At 55.3% G+C, this 19,254-nt stretch overlaps 1 protein-coding gene across 2 annotated transcripts in view; it reads left to right on the top strand.

Annotated features, from left to right (window-relative positions):
* Nucleotides 1–18,490, top strand: part of Pax7 (paired box 7) — a 91,316-nt gene extending 72,826 nt beyond the window's left edge. Inside the window, exons 8-9 of one of the 2 annotated variants that reach the window (XM_013033443.1) lie at nucleotides 11,530–11,776; nucleotides 18,261–18,490. In XM_013033443.1, the coding sequence (XP_012888897.1) occupies nucleotides 11,530–11,776; nucleotides 18,261–18,376 (363 nt within the window). In that variant the 3' untranslated portion in view covers nucleotides 18,377–18,490. The remainder of the gene's footprint in view (nucleotides 1–11,529; nucleotides 11,777–18,260) is intronic. The other variant, XM_013033448.1, reaches the window with a different exon arrangement.
* Nucleotides 18,491–19,254: the final 764 nt, after the last annotated feature.

Raw genomic sequence — 19,254 nt, 5'->3', positions numbered from 1 at the left:
CTGGGAGTCAATGAGTCCACACACCTAAGATACTTAGAACAGGCCCCAGCCACGATCGTATTAAAGGAATGTTGTAGCAAGGATGATGAATGGGAATGGTGGCATTGGGGGAGGGGAACCAGCTCCAGGTAGGGGGTGGGCAGGGTGGATTTCACGGGGTATAGGATGGAGGGAGGACGCTTTGCTGGTTCCTTCCCCACTTTGCCCAACCCTTTTCTCACACAACCAGTGGCATCGCCTTCCAGGAGCTGAGCTGCCTCTATCTCCTTCCGCATCTCTGTGCGGCCTGGGGACAGAGCGGCGGAGCAGCAGCAGCAGCTTCTTGCTTCTTGTTTGTTTGCTACGTCAGCCCCACGGGGACCCTTTTTTTTTTTTTTGGCTAATTTTGTAGCTGCCTTTATCAAATGGGGATTCACAGGCGCTTTATCCTTGATAAGTGGATTAGTCGGTGAGCTAAACAAGAAGGTGCGGGATGAGGGGCCTCCGCTCCAGAGAAGATATTTGTTTCTGGAAGAATGGAGCCTGCGTTCTGTGCCCTGTGCGGGGAAGGAGGCGGGGGGGGGGGGGACAGGGAAGGCTGAAAGTAAGCAGAGCGTGGAAGTAGCTGGAAGGATCTGGAAGGATCATCGGTGCTGCTGCTTCCAGGAGCTGGAGGCCAGAACCTGGGCAACTTTCTGCAGAACAATGGGAGAGCAGGAGGGAGTCTGGGTGCTGGGGCAGGGGGCGGGGAACCCCTTTTGGGGAAAGGGGGTGATAGAAACCTGTATTGAATCCAGGCACATGGCAAACCTGGGCTGGCTTTGAGTTGGCATCACTTATCTGGGCTGCCTTTATTTTCTCTTTTCCCCCTACCTCTCTTTTCCTTCCAGCCTTCTCTTCCACCCCATCTGCCCCTCTGAGCCCCTCCAAGGATCCGTACTGTGGTCTCTGAGGAGTGGCCACCTGGTGGGCAGGGAACTATCCAGCTTCTCTTCCTGTCACCCCCAATGTGTGTCCCCCAAGGCCCCAGCTGGGTTATCACAGGGAGTTGCATGTACAGTCTTTAAAATGTATGTGTTACTCTCCTTGCTAGGATGAAACCGTACATGTGGGTGACCATAATGCGATACCTGACTGTGGATGCTCTCCCCCAGGAAGTTGTGCCATGTTGATCTTGAGAGTCAAGGGACCAAGGGAAGGCGACGGAGACATACGGAGTCCTAGAAACAGGAAATACAAGGAATACTTGGCTTTTGCCGAGGGGCAGGGAGAGTGTGTCCAAGCCAGCAGGTGACCACAAGGGTCATGCTAGGTAGAGGTCAAGGCCAAGATTGGGATTCCAAAGCATCTCTCTGCAGAGTGCTAGAGACAGAACCAGATGCTTCAGGGAGAAAGAAGAGAAAGAGGCCCGAAGGATGCTGGGGTAGATGTTCTTCCTTCATGGCTGGTGGAGAAAGTGAGGGTGGGAAGGGACACCAGATGCTCTCTTTTTCATGCGAGTAACCGGGATCTTGAGGTTCCCAGCCCAGGAGCAGGAGGAGTCTGGCAGAGCAGGGTGGGCGAGGAGAGCAGGGGTTGTGAGAGGGAAAGAAACGGTTGGAGCAGCACGCCACCGGTCCTCAGCTGGCCCTTCGCCGCGCTGTCCTCCCCACGCTGCCTCCAGCTGAGTGTGATTTTGCTATTTATTTACATGTAATTATTGCTATGAGGTGCAGATATTAACGCTGTCAAGAGCAATTTGCTCTGACATTTTTCACTCGCTCCGTGCCCCCCGCCACTCTCGACGGCGCCCAGGGCTCTCCAGGCTCAACGGCTGCACACTCAGTGGCCCTGGCCCTGGGAACCACCCAGCCGGTAAGGAGTGGTGCCGGTAAGCTCGCCCGATCTTCTGCAAACTCATTAAGCTTTGAAATTGAATTTGGTCTGGCAGAGGGTGGTTGCCCCCCTCCGCCGCCGCCCACTCCACTGGCCAGGCTGGCTCCGGGCCTCCATGGGCTCTGACTTCCAGAAGAGATAACCAGACAAGGCCTGAGCTGACCAGGGCCAAGGCTGGCAGAGGGCAACAGAGGAGACAGCTGGTAGAGATGGGGAGGGATGGGGGATGTAGAACGCCACGCGGGCGCCGCCCAAGATGGCAGCTCAGCTTCTCCTCCCTGGGTATGGCATGGGAAAACTCAACAGCCCTAAGCTAGAGGGATGGTATGTACATGCGTGATAGCGGTGCCCACTTCATGAAGAGACTTTCACATGGAACCAGTCTAGTCGTACACGCAGTGGCCTTTCAGAGCACTCCACCATGCATGGGCACCTGGGGAAAGGTGTGTGGTGGGTACATGCTAGAAACAGTCAACTCTCTTGTCTCTCTGTTTATACCTTGTGAGCTCAGACCCCTGCCCTTTGACCATTTATCCTTATGATACTGGTACCTCACTGGATCTAAGATGATCCAGCCTGGCTCTTTTTTGGACCTCATAGGAAGATGTCTGCAGGAGCCTCTTCATAGGACCACAGTTACCTGGCCATGATGGGGTGGCCAATGGAGGAAATGTGTATCAGAAAGACACCGGGGAAAAAGTGGCTGGAGTCTGTCATTCCTATGATACACAATACCGACAAAAGTAAAACCACTGGTTTTATTTTTATGGATGGATGGATAGATGGATTTAAGTGTCAGTCCCAGGGCTTGAACTCAGGGCCTATATCCAAGATTGTTTCTTTTGCTCAAGGCTAGCGCTCTACCACCTGTGTCACAGCTCCACTTCCAGCTTTTTGCTTGTTCCTTGGAAATAAGAGTCTCACAGACTTTCCTACCCAAACTGGCTTCAAACTGTGATCCTCAGATCTCAGGCTCTTGAGTAGCTAGGATGACAGATGTGTGTTACCAACCCCCAGCTTGGGCCGCTGAGGCTGGTTCATCCACTCAGTTCACAGCAGGGATTTGATCCTCTGAGTGGGGCGTCAGCCAGCCATCATGGCTGTGGGTCCCTAACACGCTGTGATCAGTGCCAGCTTGCCTGCCCAGGTACTAACGAGGTTTCCCTGTCACCGCTCAGCCCCTGCCACCATCAATCTGTCTATTTGTCTCTGGCAATTAGGGAGGGGGGGAACCTCCCTCCCCCTGCTGGGGCAGGGTGGGGGAGGCCCAGTGTGTGGGCCTCCTGTCCTCTAGAATCAAGGAGGCCCCTTCTCTCCCCTGCCTCCCCTCTTTTCCCTCTGCCCCTTCCCTCCTCTCCCCTCCCCTCAGCTCAGCCAATTAGGCCCCTGACACCTGGAGCTGCTGACAAACTGTTTCTGTCACTTGCTTTCTGTCTTTCATTAGGGCCTGGGAGGAGGGGGAGTGAGGAAAGGGAGGAGGAGGGAGATGGGATCTTTCATGCTTAGCAAGGCCAGATACATTAATTACAAAACGGCCATTTGCGCGTGAAAGTGTGCTAATTAAATTTATGCAATCATTATCTTTAAATAGTCCTATCTTTCTCAGCGATCGGGGGGTGGCGGGGGGCCTTCCTTCCCCAGCCCGCTACTGCTCCCAGCAGAGCTGGTCTAATCCCCGGGCCTGCCATTTATCACCCCATCAGAGATGGTCTCTGAAACTCTCACTGAGCCCCTTCCAGTCCCAGCCCCCGCCCCCTCAGGGGCCAGGAACCAGGGGACCCAACCAGGCTTGGATAGATTGGAGCGGCCGACATCTCCAGCTAGGGTTTCAGATAACTAGATGTGTCCAGATATTTGGAGGGTGACATATTGTCAGCCAGACATGGGATATGTGTGTGTGTGTGTGTGTGTGTGTGTGTGTGTGTGTGTGTGTGACTTCATTCACAAGTAGGAAGTCACAAATGCACAAACTCTGCCCCTAGAGTAGCAAAAAGCCTCAGTGGGGAGGAGGGGCTCCTGGAAATCCTGCAGGTTGGGGCACGGACTGAGCATACTATAAGCTCTTGATTTATTTCGTTCAATCAATTTGATGCCAGGCTCTGGGCTACAGATAAAACACCAGTTCATCCATTCCTTCATGAGCTGGCTCACCGTGAACATCTGTTCTCCTACTCAGTGTCAGGCATGGGAGTAAGACAGCACTCCCCCGCCCCTCCCGCACACACAGCTCCTAGCAAAACCCAGGGATGTCTTGTCCTCAGGAGGCTGCGGGGTTGGTGGGGGGGAGGATGTGTGTGTATGTGAACACATGCATGTGTGCAAGTTTCAGATGCATGGAATGGCACAAAGGCAGCGGGCCAGCCAGGGCCCAGGCTGAGGGGTTGGGCTACAAGAGGGCTGAAGTTTTCCTGTGGGTAAGGTTGGTTCCCCATGGGACCACAGCATTCCTGGCCTAAGTCTTCCGGCATCTCTTCTCTATACCAGAAGGTTCTGACTCCAGTCTTACCTGGATCCCTTCTGCTGTAGTTTTGCAAATGTCCTGTCCCCAACCCTCCTCCTTCCTGTCCCTCCCTCAGTGCGTTCTGCACATGGGTAGTAAGAGCCCCAGCTGGGCTGGTGACAGGACACAGCGTTGTCCCAGTGTCCCCATCAGCCCCAGCTGCTGAGGCCTCCCCTCCACCTGTATGCTTAAGGTGGTCCCCAGAGGAATACACAGAACATGCACCTCCTTGCACAAAGTCACATGCACACTCAGAGGTCCATGGACATGCGTGTGTGGCACAGTGCACACATATGCACACGCATAATAGCCACGTACAATAGTACACAGTACCCACACACAGGCATGCACACATGGCACTCACGTGTGCATGCGGGCATACACTCTGATGTGTACAGAGCAAGAGTGTTGGGCTGGAAGGCAGGAGTTCTGTTCCAAGCTGGGTGCCGGTGGCTTCCGCCTGTCGTTCTAGCTTCCCCGGAGGCTGAGATCAAAGGATCAACATTCCAAGCGATCCCAGGTAGGAAAGCTCCTGAGACTCTCCGTAACCGCCAAAAAGCCAGAAGCAAAGCTGTGGCTCAAGTGGTAGAGCACCAGCCTTGCTTGAGCAAAAAAATGAAAGGACACAGTCCAGGCTCTGAGTTCAAGTCTCAGTCCCAGAAAGGATTTAAAAAATGTTCTACGGTAGTCCAATCCTGCCACTCCTCTGCTGTGTGATTCCAGGTGAAGTCCTGAGCCTCAGTGTCCTCCTCTGGAGGATAGAAGCAAAGGGTAAGGTGCTAGGTTCCTTCAAGAGGATGACGGCCAGCCGCCAGGCTTAGCAGAGCCTTCCTGGCAGGCTGGGGTGGCAGGGGAGAGGGGGACTAGCTACTTGCGGGGTGGGGGGGGGGGGGGGGGATGGAGTGGAGGAGGAGTTAGGGAGTGAAGGCCATAAGCAGAGATGGCTGGTGAAGGGGGTGGTGAGGATGGGGAGACCTGCAGGAAATCTTGTTTGGAAGCTTCCAGAGTCAGCACCCGAAGCCCATTACCGCTGTCCACAGGGGGCAGAGAAAGGGGTGGGGGGGCAGATCCTCTTAACGGAGAATTGAGGCGGAGGGGGGGCAGCACTGGCTGGCTGGCTGGCTGCTTCGTGATTTCTCACTTCTGCTAATCCCAGTGTGGAGCCGGGCACAGGCCGTGTGTGTGTGTGTGTGTGTGTGTGTGTGTGTGTGTGTGTGTGTACACACACGTATGCATGCCTGCATTCAGGCTTATGTCTAGGTGAGCCGGCGAACGTGGAATAGTACAGGCATTCTTTGTATGTGTGTGTTTGCTCTGTCTACACCACGCTGTGTGCGCCCCCCGTCTTTGTGTGTGTGACGGTGGCTGTGTCCTTGTGTCGTGGAGTCTGTGTGCGGCGATGGCGGGGATGGGGTGCGAACTCTGCGTCTCACACTTGCTGCCCACTGGACTCCACAGCAAGATTGCTTTCTTTTGTCTTCTTTTTTTTTTTCTGGCTAATTGGAGATAAGAGTCTCCTGGACTTTCCTACCCTGGCTGTCATTGAACTGCGATCCTCACATTTCAGCCTCCTGGGGCATGAGCCACCAGTACCCAGCCTACGGGAGCTTTTAACACCTCTCAACCCCCAGGCCTCCAGGGGATTCCAGCAGACAGAGAGGGAGGCCAAGGCCTGGGGAGGGGAGGACCGGCCCTGGCCCCTGCCCCCACTTACCCTGCCTGGACAGAGACAGACTCCAAAGGCCAGCCGTGAGCCAGCCTGTCCTGGCCACCCTGGCCCAGAGACAGCTCTTGGCCCATGAGACTTTTCCATACGTTTCCCATAAACATTGCAGCATGGCTCCTGGCAAGTGGTTTTCTGACCACGGGAGCAGGCTGCCCACCCCCCACCCCAGTGCTTCACCTCCCATCACCAGTGGAGGTGAAGGGGGTAAGGTAGGAGCAGGGCTGGAGGAGGGTGGGAGGCTTGAAGGAAATCACGCTCTGGGCCTACGCCATCAGATCCCCAGCTAGAGACCGGGAACAGGGTGTGTGTGTGTGTGTGTCTGTGTGTGTGTGCGCGCGCGCACGCGTGCGCATGCGCATGCGGCATGTGGAGCTGAATTTGATGAATTTAGCCAAAGGAGGTGTGCAGAGGTGCTGCTGGTTCATTGTGTTCGGTCATCAGGAGGAAAGCCATGGGCATGGGCTCTCATCCTGGAGTCCGTGAGTCCTGTAAGATACGGGGTGTTGCATGTACAGATGCCAGAAGGGGCCACCCACCCCCGGACCCTGGCCACCTCCTCTCCATCACTGAACACATTCAGGACAGAGGAGGTGGGACTGTTCCAAGTGCCCGGCACCCGACCCCTTTCCACTGTGCACCCCAACTTCCCTGGGGGGTGGGAGGAGGGAGGGCAGAGCCAGACTTCCCCCCAGGGGTGGGGGAGGAGATGAGAAAGGCATCAACCATCCTGGAGGATGATGCTTGCTTCCGTCTCAGGCCACCCCTGAGCCTTCTTCCCCCTCTCTGCTCCCATCTCAGCCAGCAGGAGAGAGACACGAGGCCAGTGAGCTCTGTTTTGAGCTGGCTCTAGGTGCCAATTGCTTTCATGCTCCCTGGCCCTCTTTGGGTAGCAGCAGTCAGCACCATTCCCATTATACAGACAGGAAGACTGGGCCCAGAAGGTTAAAGACAATGCCCAGGGCCAGTCACTCAGGGACAGGGCACCCAAGCTAAAGCAGATATTCCGCCCCCCCCCCCGCCCAGCCTGCAGAAACAATGCCCAGGCTCCCCACATATACACAGCACCCGCCAGCCAAAAGCCCTGAGTGAGCCTCAAAGCCCCCCCCCCTCTGGCAGGACAGAGAAGGGACCCATGCACATCCAGTTCCCAGAGCCCTTCTCCCCATGCCAGGGCCCGAGCCCCTTCCAGCCTTACCAGTCTTCAGGCCCTGTGCCCTCCCCTCTCTCCTGCTGCAACCCCACCCACTACGCAGGCTCTGCCAGGGAGCAGGCACCGTGGCCCTTCTAATTGTATCCAAGCTCGCAAGCCGCGGTTAAGTTATCACAGAGGGTGCAGGCCTCCCAGCCCAGCCTCCTCGGTCCCGGGCCCTCAGGGCCAGCTCAAGAACGGAGGGAATTAATTACATTTTTCCCCATCCCCTTCTTTTAAAGTAAAGGAGTGCACGGAGGCAGGCATGCGCGGTCCTGGGGGAGGAGAGGGCAGAGGCTGGGAGGGGAGGGAGCCTTTCTGCCACCCCCCCCAAAAGCAGCAGGCCTCTCCCCAGGGGCGGAAGGGGGGCCAGGCTGGCTCCTTATTGATTTAGTCTGGTCTAGGCTGCGACTCATTTGGAGCAAGGGGGTGAGGGGTTGGGGGGGGGAGAGAGAGGAAGGTGGGACTGTCAGTCAGCCTGATGGACAGCCCTTGAGATTTGCCTTCAGATAAAACCTTACAGATGTGGAGGTCGGTATTGATTTTGAGTTAGTAATGGTAACGTACCAAGAAGTAATACATTAGTAAAACCAAGGTCACCGGGAAAACGTAAGCCCCGCCCCGCCCCCACCCCCCATCCCGGGAGAGGCCTAGAGCATTCTTGAGGGAGTGGATCACCACAGCCGGGGCCCAAGACTTCCTCAAGTTCAATAGTTTGCAGACCCCAGCCCTCCCCCAGGCCCCTTACTGTGGGCAAAAATGCTTCCTGTGTCAGCGGGCACCAGGGGCCTTCCAGAGTTCTTAGGGACAGCCTGAGGCCAGGAGGGGATTGTGGGTACTTGGTGGAGGGGGGGCGGGGATTGAGGCCAACCTCTGTGCAGCTCTCCGTGTGTGGGGGGGGGGAGGGGGGAGATAGAGTTCCTCTAGGTGCCAGAGACTAGGTACAGACCCCAGGGAGGTCTAGCTGACCTGTATGATCTCAAGCCAGCCTTCCCATTGCCCCATGCCTCCCCCCCCTGCCCCGCCCCACGCAGAACAGGGTACTTAGACTTCCACTGGCTTGAGGAGCCCCCCTGGCTGGGGGTCTTGGCTCCACCGTGGGCCCCTCCCACCCCACTGCAGTTGGGTCTTGTTCCACTTTGAGGAGACTCTGCTATGCCTGGAGACAAGGGTGGGATGAAGTGGAAGCCCTTTGATCCACGGGCCTCCCCGGGGACGTGGAGGGGCTGAGCGGATGCCACAGCAGCCTTCGTTCACACCTACCCCAGATGTTCCAGGCCAAATCCTATTGAGCAAATCCCATTAGAGGAAAAGCTCCGGGTGCCCAAGGACCACGATGAGAACGTTTCTGAGCTGTCTGTTTCTAAGCAGGGTCCAGGGCCTTCAGAGCCACCCACTGGGCCCCACACAGGCCCCTTCTGAAGAAGCGCCCCAGGGGGCCTGAAGGTTCCCAGAGCTTCCCTTCACCACACTGACCTTCTTGCTGGATGTCTTCCCACCCCAGGGCCTTTGCACTTGTGGCTTCCCCTGCCCCAAAAGCTTTTCTGCTTGTGGACCCATGGCTGGTTCTTTTTGGACTTGTTGACTCTCTCTCTCTCTCTCTCTCTCTGGCCTAACTCCCTCCTCATGCTAGCCCCGTCTATTTTTCCTCTATGGCACTTACCAGTCCCAGAAATCACATTCCTTATCTGTTGGTTTGTATGTAGCTAGTTATTTGTCTTCATTTCTACTAAATAGAAAGCTCCAGGAAGGCAGGGGATTGTTGTCTGGCTGTGTCTGGCAGTAGTAAGTGCACAATAAATACCATAAGGCAAACATCCATGACAGAAGGGTTTAGGTGTGCCAGCCTCCTCCTTGAGAGCCGACAGCAAGCAAACCAGGGGTGGGAGGCAGATCAACCTGGCCCACGACTGCTTGCTCGCGGGCCTGCCACAAGGTCTAGGGGGAGCCATGGCCCTTTGTGGGCCTCAGTCTCTTCTGAGAACTGGGCACCATGGCTCTACGTCCTCTGTGTATCTCTGTAAGGCTGCTGTTTCCTGGCTCTCACCTGGGCTCTGAGCAAAACCACGGCACAAAGCTCCTCGTGGCCTCTCGGCCGCCTCTTGAACTGGGAACGGCCATTTCCATTTCACAGAGGAAAGAGACCTCGCTCTCTCACGTCTCTGCCTGTCCTGTCCTCCGACCTTGGTGCTCAGGACAGGGACAGAGCAGGAGGGTAAGGTGAAGGTGATCGGAGTCTGGCTGGGGCCCTTCTTTAGAGCCTGCATCCTGCCGTCTCTCAGAGGCAGCTGGGAGTCAATTGACAAGGTCTCTGCCCTTCCTGTTCCTGTACTCCCTTCATAGACTTCCATGGCCTGAGCTGCCCTCACACAGACTCAGCTCTGTGTCTTGATGGTCTTTGCTTCTGTGTGTGTGTGCGGGGGGATGGAGGGGTCCTGAGGCTTGAACTCAGGGCCTGAGCTCTGTCCCTTAACTTTTATGCTCCAAGCCAGCACTCTACCACTTTGAGCCACAGCACTACCTCCGGTTTTCTGGTATGGTTAATTGAGGATAAGAGTCCCACAGACTTTTCTGTCCAGGCTGGCTTTGAACCGTGATCCTCAAATCTCAGCCTCCTGAGTAGTTAGGATTACAGGTGTAAGCAGCCAGTGCCCAACTGGTCTTTGCTTCTTGCCTACCTGACTAGACACTACCTTCCTCTTCTCCTTACCCAGAGCAGGGCCCAGGAATGCTTCCTCTCCTTTTCAAAGGCTCAGAGCTCAGAGCCCAAGGCCTGGGGCAGGAAATGGTTGTTGAATGAACAAGCAAACACCCTGCTGCCCAACAGTAGGTGTCCGCACTGTGTCTCAGGAGACAGCCTCACCTGGCGGAGTTCCTGCACAGTGAACCATGCCAAGGCCGGGAAGGGAGGTGGTCACCGAGGCTGAGGGCTGGCAGTCACAGAACAGCAACCGGGAAAGGACTTAGAGGACTGGCCGTGTGTTTTGCTGGAGTAGGAACAGGAGCTAGAGACCCAGAGAAGTTGAAAGTGAAGCAAACGCAGCACAGGGGAAGGGACTGAATCCAGAATGGATGGAGTCCTGCTTTCAGATGTGTGTTGGAAGATGGGGAATCCTCATCTAATAGGGGAGGACAGCTCCCTAACTTAGATCTCCCTGACTGATGGGAGAGATGCCATTATCTGTGTAGTCTATCCATTTGTACATTTATCCATTCATCCATCCATCCATTCATTCATTCATCCATCCACTCTCCTTCTATCCATCCATCTACCTATCCATCTACCCACCCATCCATCCATTCATCCACCCATCCAATAGATGAACTGCTGCTTATTTAGTTAGGTTTTGTTGTTATTTTGGTTTTTGTGTCTTTCCTGGGGCTTGGACTCAGGACCGGCGTCTGATCCCTTGTTGTTGTTTTTTTGTGTGTTTTTTGAGACAAATTCTTTATTGTGATTAAGTGATTTCACAAATTTCACAGTATTGTGGGATAGTGAATGCTTAAAGTCACAAGCACACTCTAACTCTCCTGGGGCAAATTGTCTATCTTGGTCTATACAATTTATGAGTCCTATGAGCTTTGACAGTACGGTTATTTCTTCCACATTGGGTGATATGTACGTCTCTTTCCTTTTGCATAGCATCAGCTGTTCCCTCTTTCCCACTGGTTCCCTCCCTCCCATCGCTGCCATTGAGTTGCTTATTTTGTTTTGGTCAATGTCCAGTGCAGCTGATGGGTCCCACTGTTGTATGTTTTTCCCTGAATCCTTCTAGTTCTGTGTCCTCCTCCTGGTCTCCTGCCTGTGTGCACACCTTGTTTTTTTGCTCAAGGCTGTTGTTCTACTACTTGAGCCACACCTCCATCAATAGCTTTTTGGTGCTTAAGTAGAGGTGAGAGCCTCATGGACTTTCCTGCTTGGGCTGGCTTCGAACCAGCATGATCAGATCTGTCTCTTAAGTAGGTAGGATTACAGATGTGAGCCACCAGCACCCAGCTTCGGTTAGTTTCTTATTCATGCATGCAGTAGTTCATTCACTCGCAAGACTCAGACTGACCCCTTGGGCCAGAGAGGTGAATAAAGACCTGCCCTGACCCCTGGAGCTCTCCATGGAGAGAGGCCAGGTAGGTTAGGACTCCAAGAGAAACGCTGAAGCCCAGAGGCTGCTGTGACTTTAGACTCAGCAGGCGTGGTCTCCGTGTCTAGGAGTCCCTGGGGCCCGTCCTCAGCGCCCAGTACTGACCCCATCTCTCCCGCAGGTGATGAGCATCCTGAGCAACCCCAGCGCAGTGCCACCGCAGCCGCAGGCCGACTTCTCCATCTCCCCTCTGCACGGGGGGCTGGACTCGGCCTCTTCCATCTCCGCCAGCTGCAGCCAGCGGGCTGACTCCATCAAGCCGGGCGACAGCCTGCCCACCTCCCAGTCCTACTGCCCACCCACCTACAGCACCACGGGCTACAGCGTGGACCCCGTGGCTGGCTACCAGTACGGCCAGTACGGACAGAGTGAGTGTCCTGCCTCCCTCCCCGCCTCGGCCCCCCGGGTGGGGAGCCACGGGTGGGGGTGGGGTGGGGAAGGGGGGGCGCCCTTCCCCCACACGGAGAACATCCCTACTATAAGATGATACTGTGCTGGGTAGCAAACCCAAGCCCGGCATCCCGGCTCCTGAGGGGATCTAAATCCAAACCAGTCGTAACCTGTAGCCACAGTTGACACGTTGAGAAGAAAGTGGTAGGATTATTTCGACCAAGATATCGATGGATCAGAAAAACGATCCTTTCAGCCAGCAATCCATGTGAGATTCCGAGAGCAAGCCGGTGGCCGCACGCCATCCCTCCCCAAGCTACCTTCCACCCCCAGCATGCATCTCCCCCCAGGGCCGGTTTTCACGCACACACGAAGTTTTCATCAGCAACGCCCCGTCTGTATTTACATTTCATCGCTCACAGCTGAGGTCGTGATTTACACACCCAAGTTGCTCCAAATAGACTTCGAAGTTTTCCAACCATGAAACAACTAAATCGAAGATCCGTTTTTACATTTAAATTAGATAAAACTAAATAAACATCTGAAATTCAACTCCCCCACTTACAGTAGGCACAGATCGAGTGTTCCCGCAGGGACCGCGTGGTGGAGGACCCTGCTCCCCGCAGGCCTGGGGGGGGGGAGGAGGCTGTGTCTGCAGTTCTGGCCCCCATCCCACCCCCTCAGCCTTGGTTTCCCCAGAAGGCCAAGGTCCTACAGTGCCTCCCTCCCCCCCCCCCCCAGCTGCCATCCCCTGGTTCCTTGACTGGAAGCTGCAACAGGGGATCCTCAGACCAAAGGCTGGGAAGGGCAGGCCAGGCTGCCACCTCCGGCTGCTTGTGAATAGGGCTGCAGCAGGACAGACCCGGGCAGGACAGGGGTCACTGGGCTCCAGTCCTGCCCCACCTGCTGGTGTCAAACTAATCAGAAGGCGTGTTGGGGAGACCCCCCCACGCCCCCAGGGAGTCCTCTTCTCTAGACACTGCCTGGCCCAGTGCACTGAACTCTGCTTCCTGTAGCCGCAGCCCCCTCTGACTCCCATAGCTTGCCTAAATGAAGGACAGCTGTGCAGGTCTCGACCTTCTGTGTGTCCATACCATGTAAGTGAGTGTGTGTGTGTGTGTTTGTGATGTGTCATTTCAACACCCAAGTAGAATGCATTGCAGGCAGGTATGTAGGTGGGTGTGTCCATCATGTGTGCATGTTAACAGCTCTTTGCACACCTGGCATGCATCTGAGCGTGTGCCCGAAGTCACATACCCACCCAGGTGTGAGTAACACAGGATGCCCCAGGGGTGGGCATCTGGGCTCATGCCTGTGGCATCATCATGGTATGAGGAGCCTGGATGCACATGCACAGCTGTGTAGGAGTGTGTGCTGAGGTGTGCCGCTGTGCACACACCTGTGTAGATGTGGATCCGGTGTGTGTGCCTGCTTGTGCAGGTGGCCCACGGCTGTGTGGGTTCGCATGGAACGTCTGCATGTCTGTGTGTGTGTGTGTGTGTGTGGTGCGTGTGTGCATGTGTCTGTGGGCACGCTTGGGCGTGGGGGGCACTTGTGAGCACACTTCCAGAGGGGCCCCAGCGACCCCCTGACCCTGGGCTTGTTCCCCGCACAGCGGGCGTGGGGCACACATGCTCTAGATAAAGATTTGAGAGGGAGCGCAGGGCCCCCGGCTGGCGTTAGTCACACCCGGAGCCCCGTGCCCTGCTCCGAGGGCGCCTGCCCAATTCGGAAATAAAATTAACCCCAAAGTCAGCCTGGGGGTGGTGGGGGAGGGGATCAAAAGAGAAGGAGCCCAGGAGGCGAGAAAGGAGGGGCCTGGTCTTCCCAGGGAAGGAAGTAGGGAGACATTCCTCTCCCTCACTGAGCCTTTCTCCTCCCTCCTCCCCTCCCTTAGCCCTCCCCCTCACACCCCTGCCCCTCCTTCTTCCCCTTCCCTCAGCTCCACCCCTGCTCCATGCTCTGGGAACCTCCCTGCCCCCATCATCTCCAGCCCCACCCCCCTCTGAGTCCAGGCCTGGGCTGCGGTCTGTCACCTGAGAGGCTCAGGCCCCTGGGCCCCTGGACACACCTGGTCTGTCCCCCCCCCCCACTTCCATCCTGACCTTCCCCATGCTTTTGCCCCGCCCACCTGTCCATGGCTCCCACCCCTCCTGTGAATGCATTCAGCACTGGGGGGGGGGGTGAGACGTGTGCCCTTCATCCAACTAGTTTCTTAAAGTTATTTATTTATAACTTCCAAAGCTAGGCTCAAAGAGGATGTGTAGCTTTCCCTAGCTGGCACAGCCTGGGAGAAATGAACTGAGAGCCTCAGCTTCCAACCACTGCTGCATAGACACTCAGCCCCTGCCTGGCCTGGGTTTATTCTCCCAAGCTTCCACAAGGGGACAGGTGCCCACTGAGAGAGAGCACCACTACACAAAGACACCAAGAATACATGCCCAAAGAAAGGAAAGACTGTTTAGTGAGCATCTACTATAGGCCACCCACCATCCCAGAGGCTGTTCTGTGCCATGTGCACCGAAAGGCAATGACATCCAGAGAGATTCTTCACCCAGGGCCACTCAGCCATAGGATATGGACGTGTGCACAGCAACGCCTGTCCCCTGTCCCCAGGGGATCTCTTACACAACAATCTTCCTCTCCATGCTCCTCAATCTTCCTCTCCATGTTCCTCTCCCATTTCCAGGGACAGCCTTCTTCCTACCTTTCTCCAGTTCTAGTCACTGTCCATCTGTCTGTCGCTCCCCATCCCCTTGGGGATGGGGTGGGGGCAGAAGGCCAGGGATGGGGCACATGGCAGATTAATACGGTCCTGGCGCTCCCAGAGGCCAGGGCCGTACTAATGATGGGGCTGATAGAACGCAGAAGTGTGAAAAGAATTTTAATAGATCTGACAAGTCTAATAAGAATTTGTGTCTGGAAGGGTCCTCCTCTGGGGCCGCAGGCTGCCGAGGCTCTGACGGCTGAGATTTGTTTACTGGTTGGCATCACCGCATCTCCTGCCAACTGCTGATTAATCTAATTTGAGACGTTGAGAGCTCAGGCAGAGGCGGAAGGCAGAGGACACGAGACACAGAGGGACAGAGGGACAAGGAAAGCTACTGACAGAGGTCCTGATGAGAAATGTCACAGCCCTGCCCTCACCTGCCCTCCAGCTCCACCCCACAGAAGGACGGGCTCTGCAGCCTGCTGGTTGTCCTGGGTCATCAGAAAAGTTTGGTCTCTTGGTGTCTCTTGTCCACCTGCACGAGGGGGCAGACAAGCCCCTACTGTGTGCTGAGGGGTTTAGACAAGCTCCTACTGTGTGCTGGGCTGCAGAAGGTAAACTTGGAAGACAAAAGAGGGAACACCCAGAGTGTCCAGAGGCACATAAAAGGCCAATTCAGCCTCCTCTGTGTCATGCACCGTGTATCACTCGGCGCCAGCCATTGTCCCATGCCTCAGTTTCCTCATTTCCCAAGTGGAATCAATTGTACCTAAAGCGAAGAACAAAGGGGCAGTTGACAGAATGAAACGGAATCACGTCCGACTGCCTAGCACCTACTCCGTGCTTGCCTAGCGAGGGTGCTTACTTTGCAGTGGACAGAGCACCTGGTGGGTTAACCCAGCCTGTGTCATCAGAGTCCAGCACAAAGTAGCTCCAAGGCCACCTGTGGGTGGGGCTGGTAAGGAGGTGCTGGGTGGAGCAGGGTGAGATGGGCAGCGTTCGTGGGCTTGGGGAAGGTCGCCTGAGCCTGGGCACATCCCTGGTACTACCCCACGGGGAGAACTTGGCAGAGCTCTCATACTCCTAGGCTGCAAGGGACTGTGGGAAAAGCCTGGGAGCCCTTGAGCACCCAGATGCACACATAGAACCGTGTGATGCTGTCCCACTGTGCACGGTGCAGTCCCTCCTGTCCCTCCCCTGCCCCTGCCTTTGAGCTGTTGAACACCCAAAACTCCATGCTGCAAGTGCCCTCCAGCCCAGGGCCAGCTCTTCCTCCTCCTGTCACCGCCCTGAGAGAGAGGGCCCTCCTAACTGGAGGGGAGAGGGTACTCCGGTAAGAGAGAGGGCATAGCCAAGGCAGCAGGGTCTTTTCCAGGCCCCAGATAAGAATCTCATTCTCTGTTGCCAGCAGGGCCTGGCTGGTCACCTCTGCTGTATAGCTGGGGAACTTGGGGTCATGTGACTTGAGCAGGACGCTGGCAGCCCGGACTGCCTTTCCTTCCCATTCTGGTAGAAGAGAGAGTTAACACTCTAAAGAGACTTGGGACATTTGCATGACCTTTAGGCACATAGGAGCCTTGCCCAGGGCCTCTATGACCAGTGTCTCAAAGAGCATTTTCTCATACGATCCTCACGGCTGTGGGTTACACAGCTGGACACTGGTTCTTCCACGTCCCCTCTTCTGCAGCAGGGAGACAAGCCTAGAGGGGGAAAGTGGCCCCAAGGTCACACAAGGAGGTGGCTGTCCCCACCGAAGATCACATTTGTTTACCACACCCCAGCCCTGGGACCCCGCTGCATTTGAACCCATATCCTTCTCATACACCAAGTGGCAGGTTTAGTGCTAACCACTGACACAAACATCACCCCATCCTCCAGCACAGCTCTTTGCCCTCAGTGTCTTGACTTCCCTTTTGCAAACCAGGAAATCAAGGCTCAGTTGGGGAGGTGGTATCCCCTAAATCACATGCCAAGAGTTGGCAGATGCAGGATTTGACTCCGGATAATTGGAAACCCTAGACAATGTGGCCTCTCCAGGCTCAATTGTTGGTATTGCCCAGTGAGCCTCCCTGGCCTGGCCCTTGGGACATGTCTGTCACCTCCCAGTTCTACCCATTTACAAGGTGCCAGGTGGGGTAGGGGATAGAGCAGATGCTGGCCATCCCAGAGACGCTTTGTGGAGAGATCTTTCAGTTTGCCACTCCCTTTCCAGGTCCTGAAGGTCCTGAGGGCCGGGAAGGGCCCAGAGGGGTAGGGAGGGTGTGGACAGGCCACCGCTGTGAGCCCAGCATGGAAAGCAGCATCTCTGTGTCTCATTGGTCACAAGCCATCCAGTCACTTGGTCAGGGTGACTTCTGCTGTAGCTTCTGGGGAGACAAAACACATGTGCATGCTAGTGGTTGGTCATAGCTGCAGCCAGGCAGACGGATGCAGACACCCAGCCCAGGGAGCTCACACGAACACAGAGCCCGTCCATGCATCCGTGCACAGGCATGCCTCTGGGCCTCTGCTCACGGAAGAGACTGTGACTCCCACCCATGTGTAAACGTGCACGTGCAAGATTGCTCTGTGAACATTTGTACACATGCCCACTACCACTTCATGGTGGTTTGTTTTCACTGTATGCTGCGATCACTTACACACACACACACACACACACACACACACACAAACGCCCTCAGATGCTCATCTGTCTCTCTCTGTAGGTCTCAACTTCCTGCTCCTCCTTCTCTATGCCCTCCTCAGCTCATTCAGAATGGCTCCTTTGCTTTGGGGGCAACAGTCTGGCTTTGCTGCATCTATGAGCTCAGGTCAGGGGTAAGAGGAGGCAAAATGGCCTGGCCCTCATAGTCACCTGGACTCAGCGGGGGCTCATTGGCTCTCTCCTGTAGAGGACTATGTAGTGTGCTTGCTGGAAGGCAGGACTGCTTTTTCCCTGGACACTGTAGGGACCTTTCTGTACTTCCCTATAGAACCAGTGAGAGAACTGGCTGATGGCACGTGTTAAGTAAGAAACTGTTGAATGATTAGAGATGAAGTGAGGGAAAGAGCTTCATGAAGAGGAAGGAGAGAGGGAGTAACAGAGGGATGGAAGGAGGAAGTGAGGGTAGGAAGGAAGGAAGAGCCGGCCAATGCAAGTGGATGGATGGATGGATGGATCAATGAGCAGATGAATGGACAGATGGATGGATAAGGAGATAGATGGGTGGATCATTAGGAAGATGGATGGATGGACAGATGGGGAGATGGATGGGTGGATAAGTGGATGAATGGCCAATAGGCAGATGGATGGATGGAAAGATGGCTAGATAGGAAGATGAATTGGTAGATAGATGGATCAATACGCAGATGGATGGATGGATAGATCAATGGGAAGATGGATGGATGGATGGACAGATGGATAGATAGGAAGATGAATGGATAGATAAATGAATCAATAGGCGAATGAATAGATGGACAGACAGATGAATGGATGGGCAGATGGATGGATGGATGGATAGATGGGTAGATCAATGGGCAGATGAATGGATGGATGGATGGAGTGACAGACAAATGGGGAGATGGATGGGTGGATAAATGGATGGATAGCCAGTAGGAAGATGGATGGATAGACAGGAAGATGAATGGGTAGATAGATGGATCAATAGGCAGATTAATGGATGAACAAGCAGGTGGATGGACAGGATGGATGGAAAATGGAAGAACAGACAAAAAGAATCTCAATTTCTAGCCATTTTTTCTCTTCTTTCCAGCTGCTGTTGATTACTTGGCCAAAAACGTGAGCCTGTCCACACAGCGTCGCATGAAGCTCGGGGAGCACTCTGCTGTGCTGGGACTGCTGCCTGTAGAAACTGGCCAAGCCTATTAAGGCCCTGGGGCAATTTGCCCTAGCCTAAACCCCAGCCCAACCCTTCCTGACCCCCAAGTCTCCAAGCCTCCATCCCTTCAGACTCCTGAGGTCACGGGAGGCCAGGAAAGGAGCCCACTCTCTTCTCATTAGTAGCCCCCTGGAGATGCATGGCCAGTACATCCTTCACCTGTGGCTAAGAGTCCCAAAGGAACTCTGAAGTCCACCCTTCCTCTGTCTCTGGCCAGCCTGCAGTGCTCCCCAGCAAAATCCACTGTGGACTCAATGCTGTCTCCGCAGGGAAACGGAGGCTCACCCTGAACAGTGAGTGCATCTTGGGACCCAGAGCACAGTGCCTGAGATGAGGTCCTGGCACCTTTCGTATCTGAGTCCCAGGGTGGCCTGGCCAGAGGTGCAGGTGAAGCTCAGAAGCATTCTCAGCTGCCAGCGCTGGAGCTGCTGTCCTGCCAGGGGCCTCTGGCTCAGCCTCTTCCTCCTCTGGTCACTGGGACTCTGTCAGATAAGGTTCCCTCTTCCCTGGGGGCAATCTTGGCTCCACCCAGGACTTCAGAGGACTTCCAGATCCTCCCCTCACACTCCTGCTGGGTGTCAGGAAACCTAGCCCTTGTAAGGAGATAGGGGAAGAGCAGGAAAAGACTATCAGGGGCTGCAGGTAGGGGGAGCTGTCAACCCCAGGCTGGCCCAGGGTACAAGAACCTCCAGCCCCCAGGAAGTAGGAGGCTCTTCAGCTGATGCCCGATTTTAAGCTTGCCCACTGCATCACCACCTGGGATGCAGGCCGGAACTTCTGGTTTCCTCAGGACAAGAAGAGAAGCCTTGAGATTCACAAGAATGAAGAGGCCCAAGATGGGCCCAGAAAGCCTTCCATAACCAGGATT

Source organism: Dipodomys ordii, unplaced genomic scaffold, assembly GCF_000151885.1.
Source record: "Dipodomys ordii isolate 6190 unplaced genomic scaffold, Dord_2.0 Scaffold6, whole genome shotgun sequence".
Classification (NCBI taxonomy): domain Eukaryota; kingdom Metazoa; phylum Chordata; class Mammalia; order Rodentia; family Heteromyidae; genus Dipodomys; species Dipodomys ordii.
The sequence above is the reverse complement of the archived record's forward strand: the minus strand, read 5'-3'. Positions and strand labels throughout refer to the sequence as shown.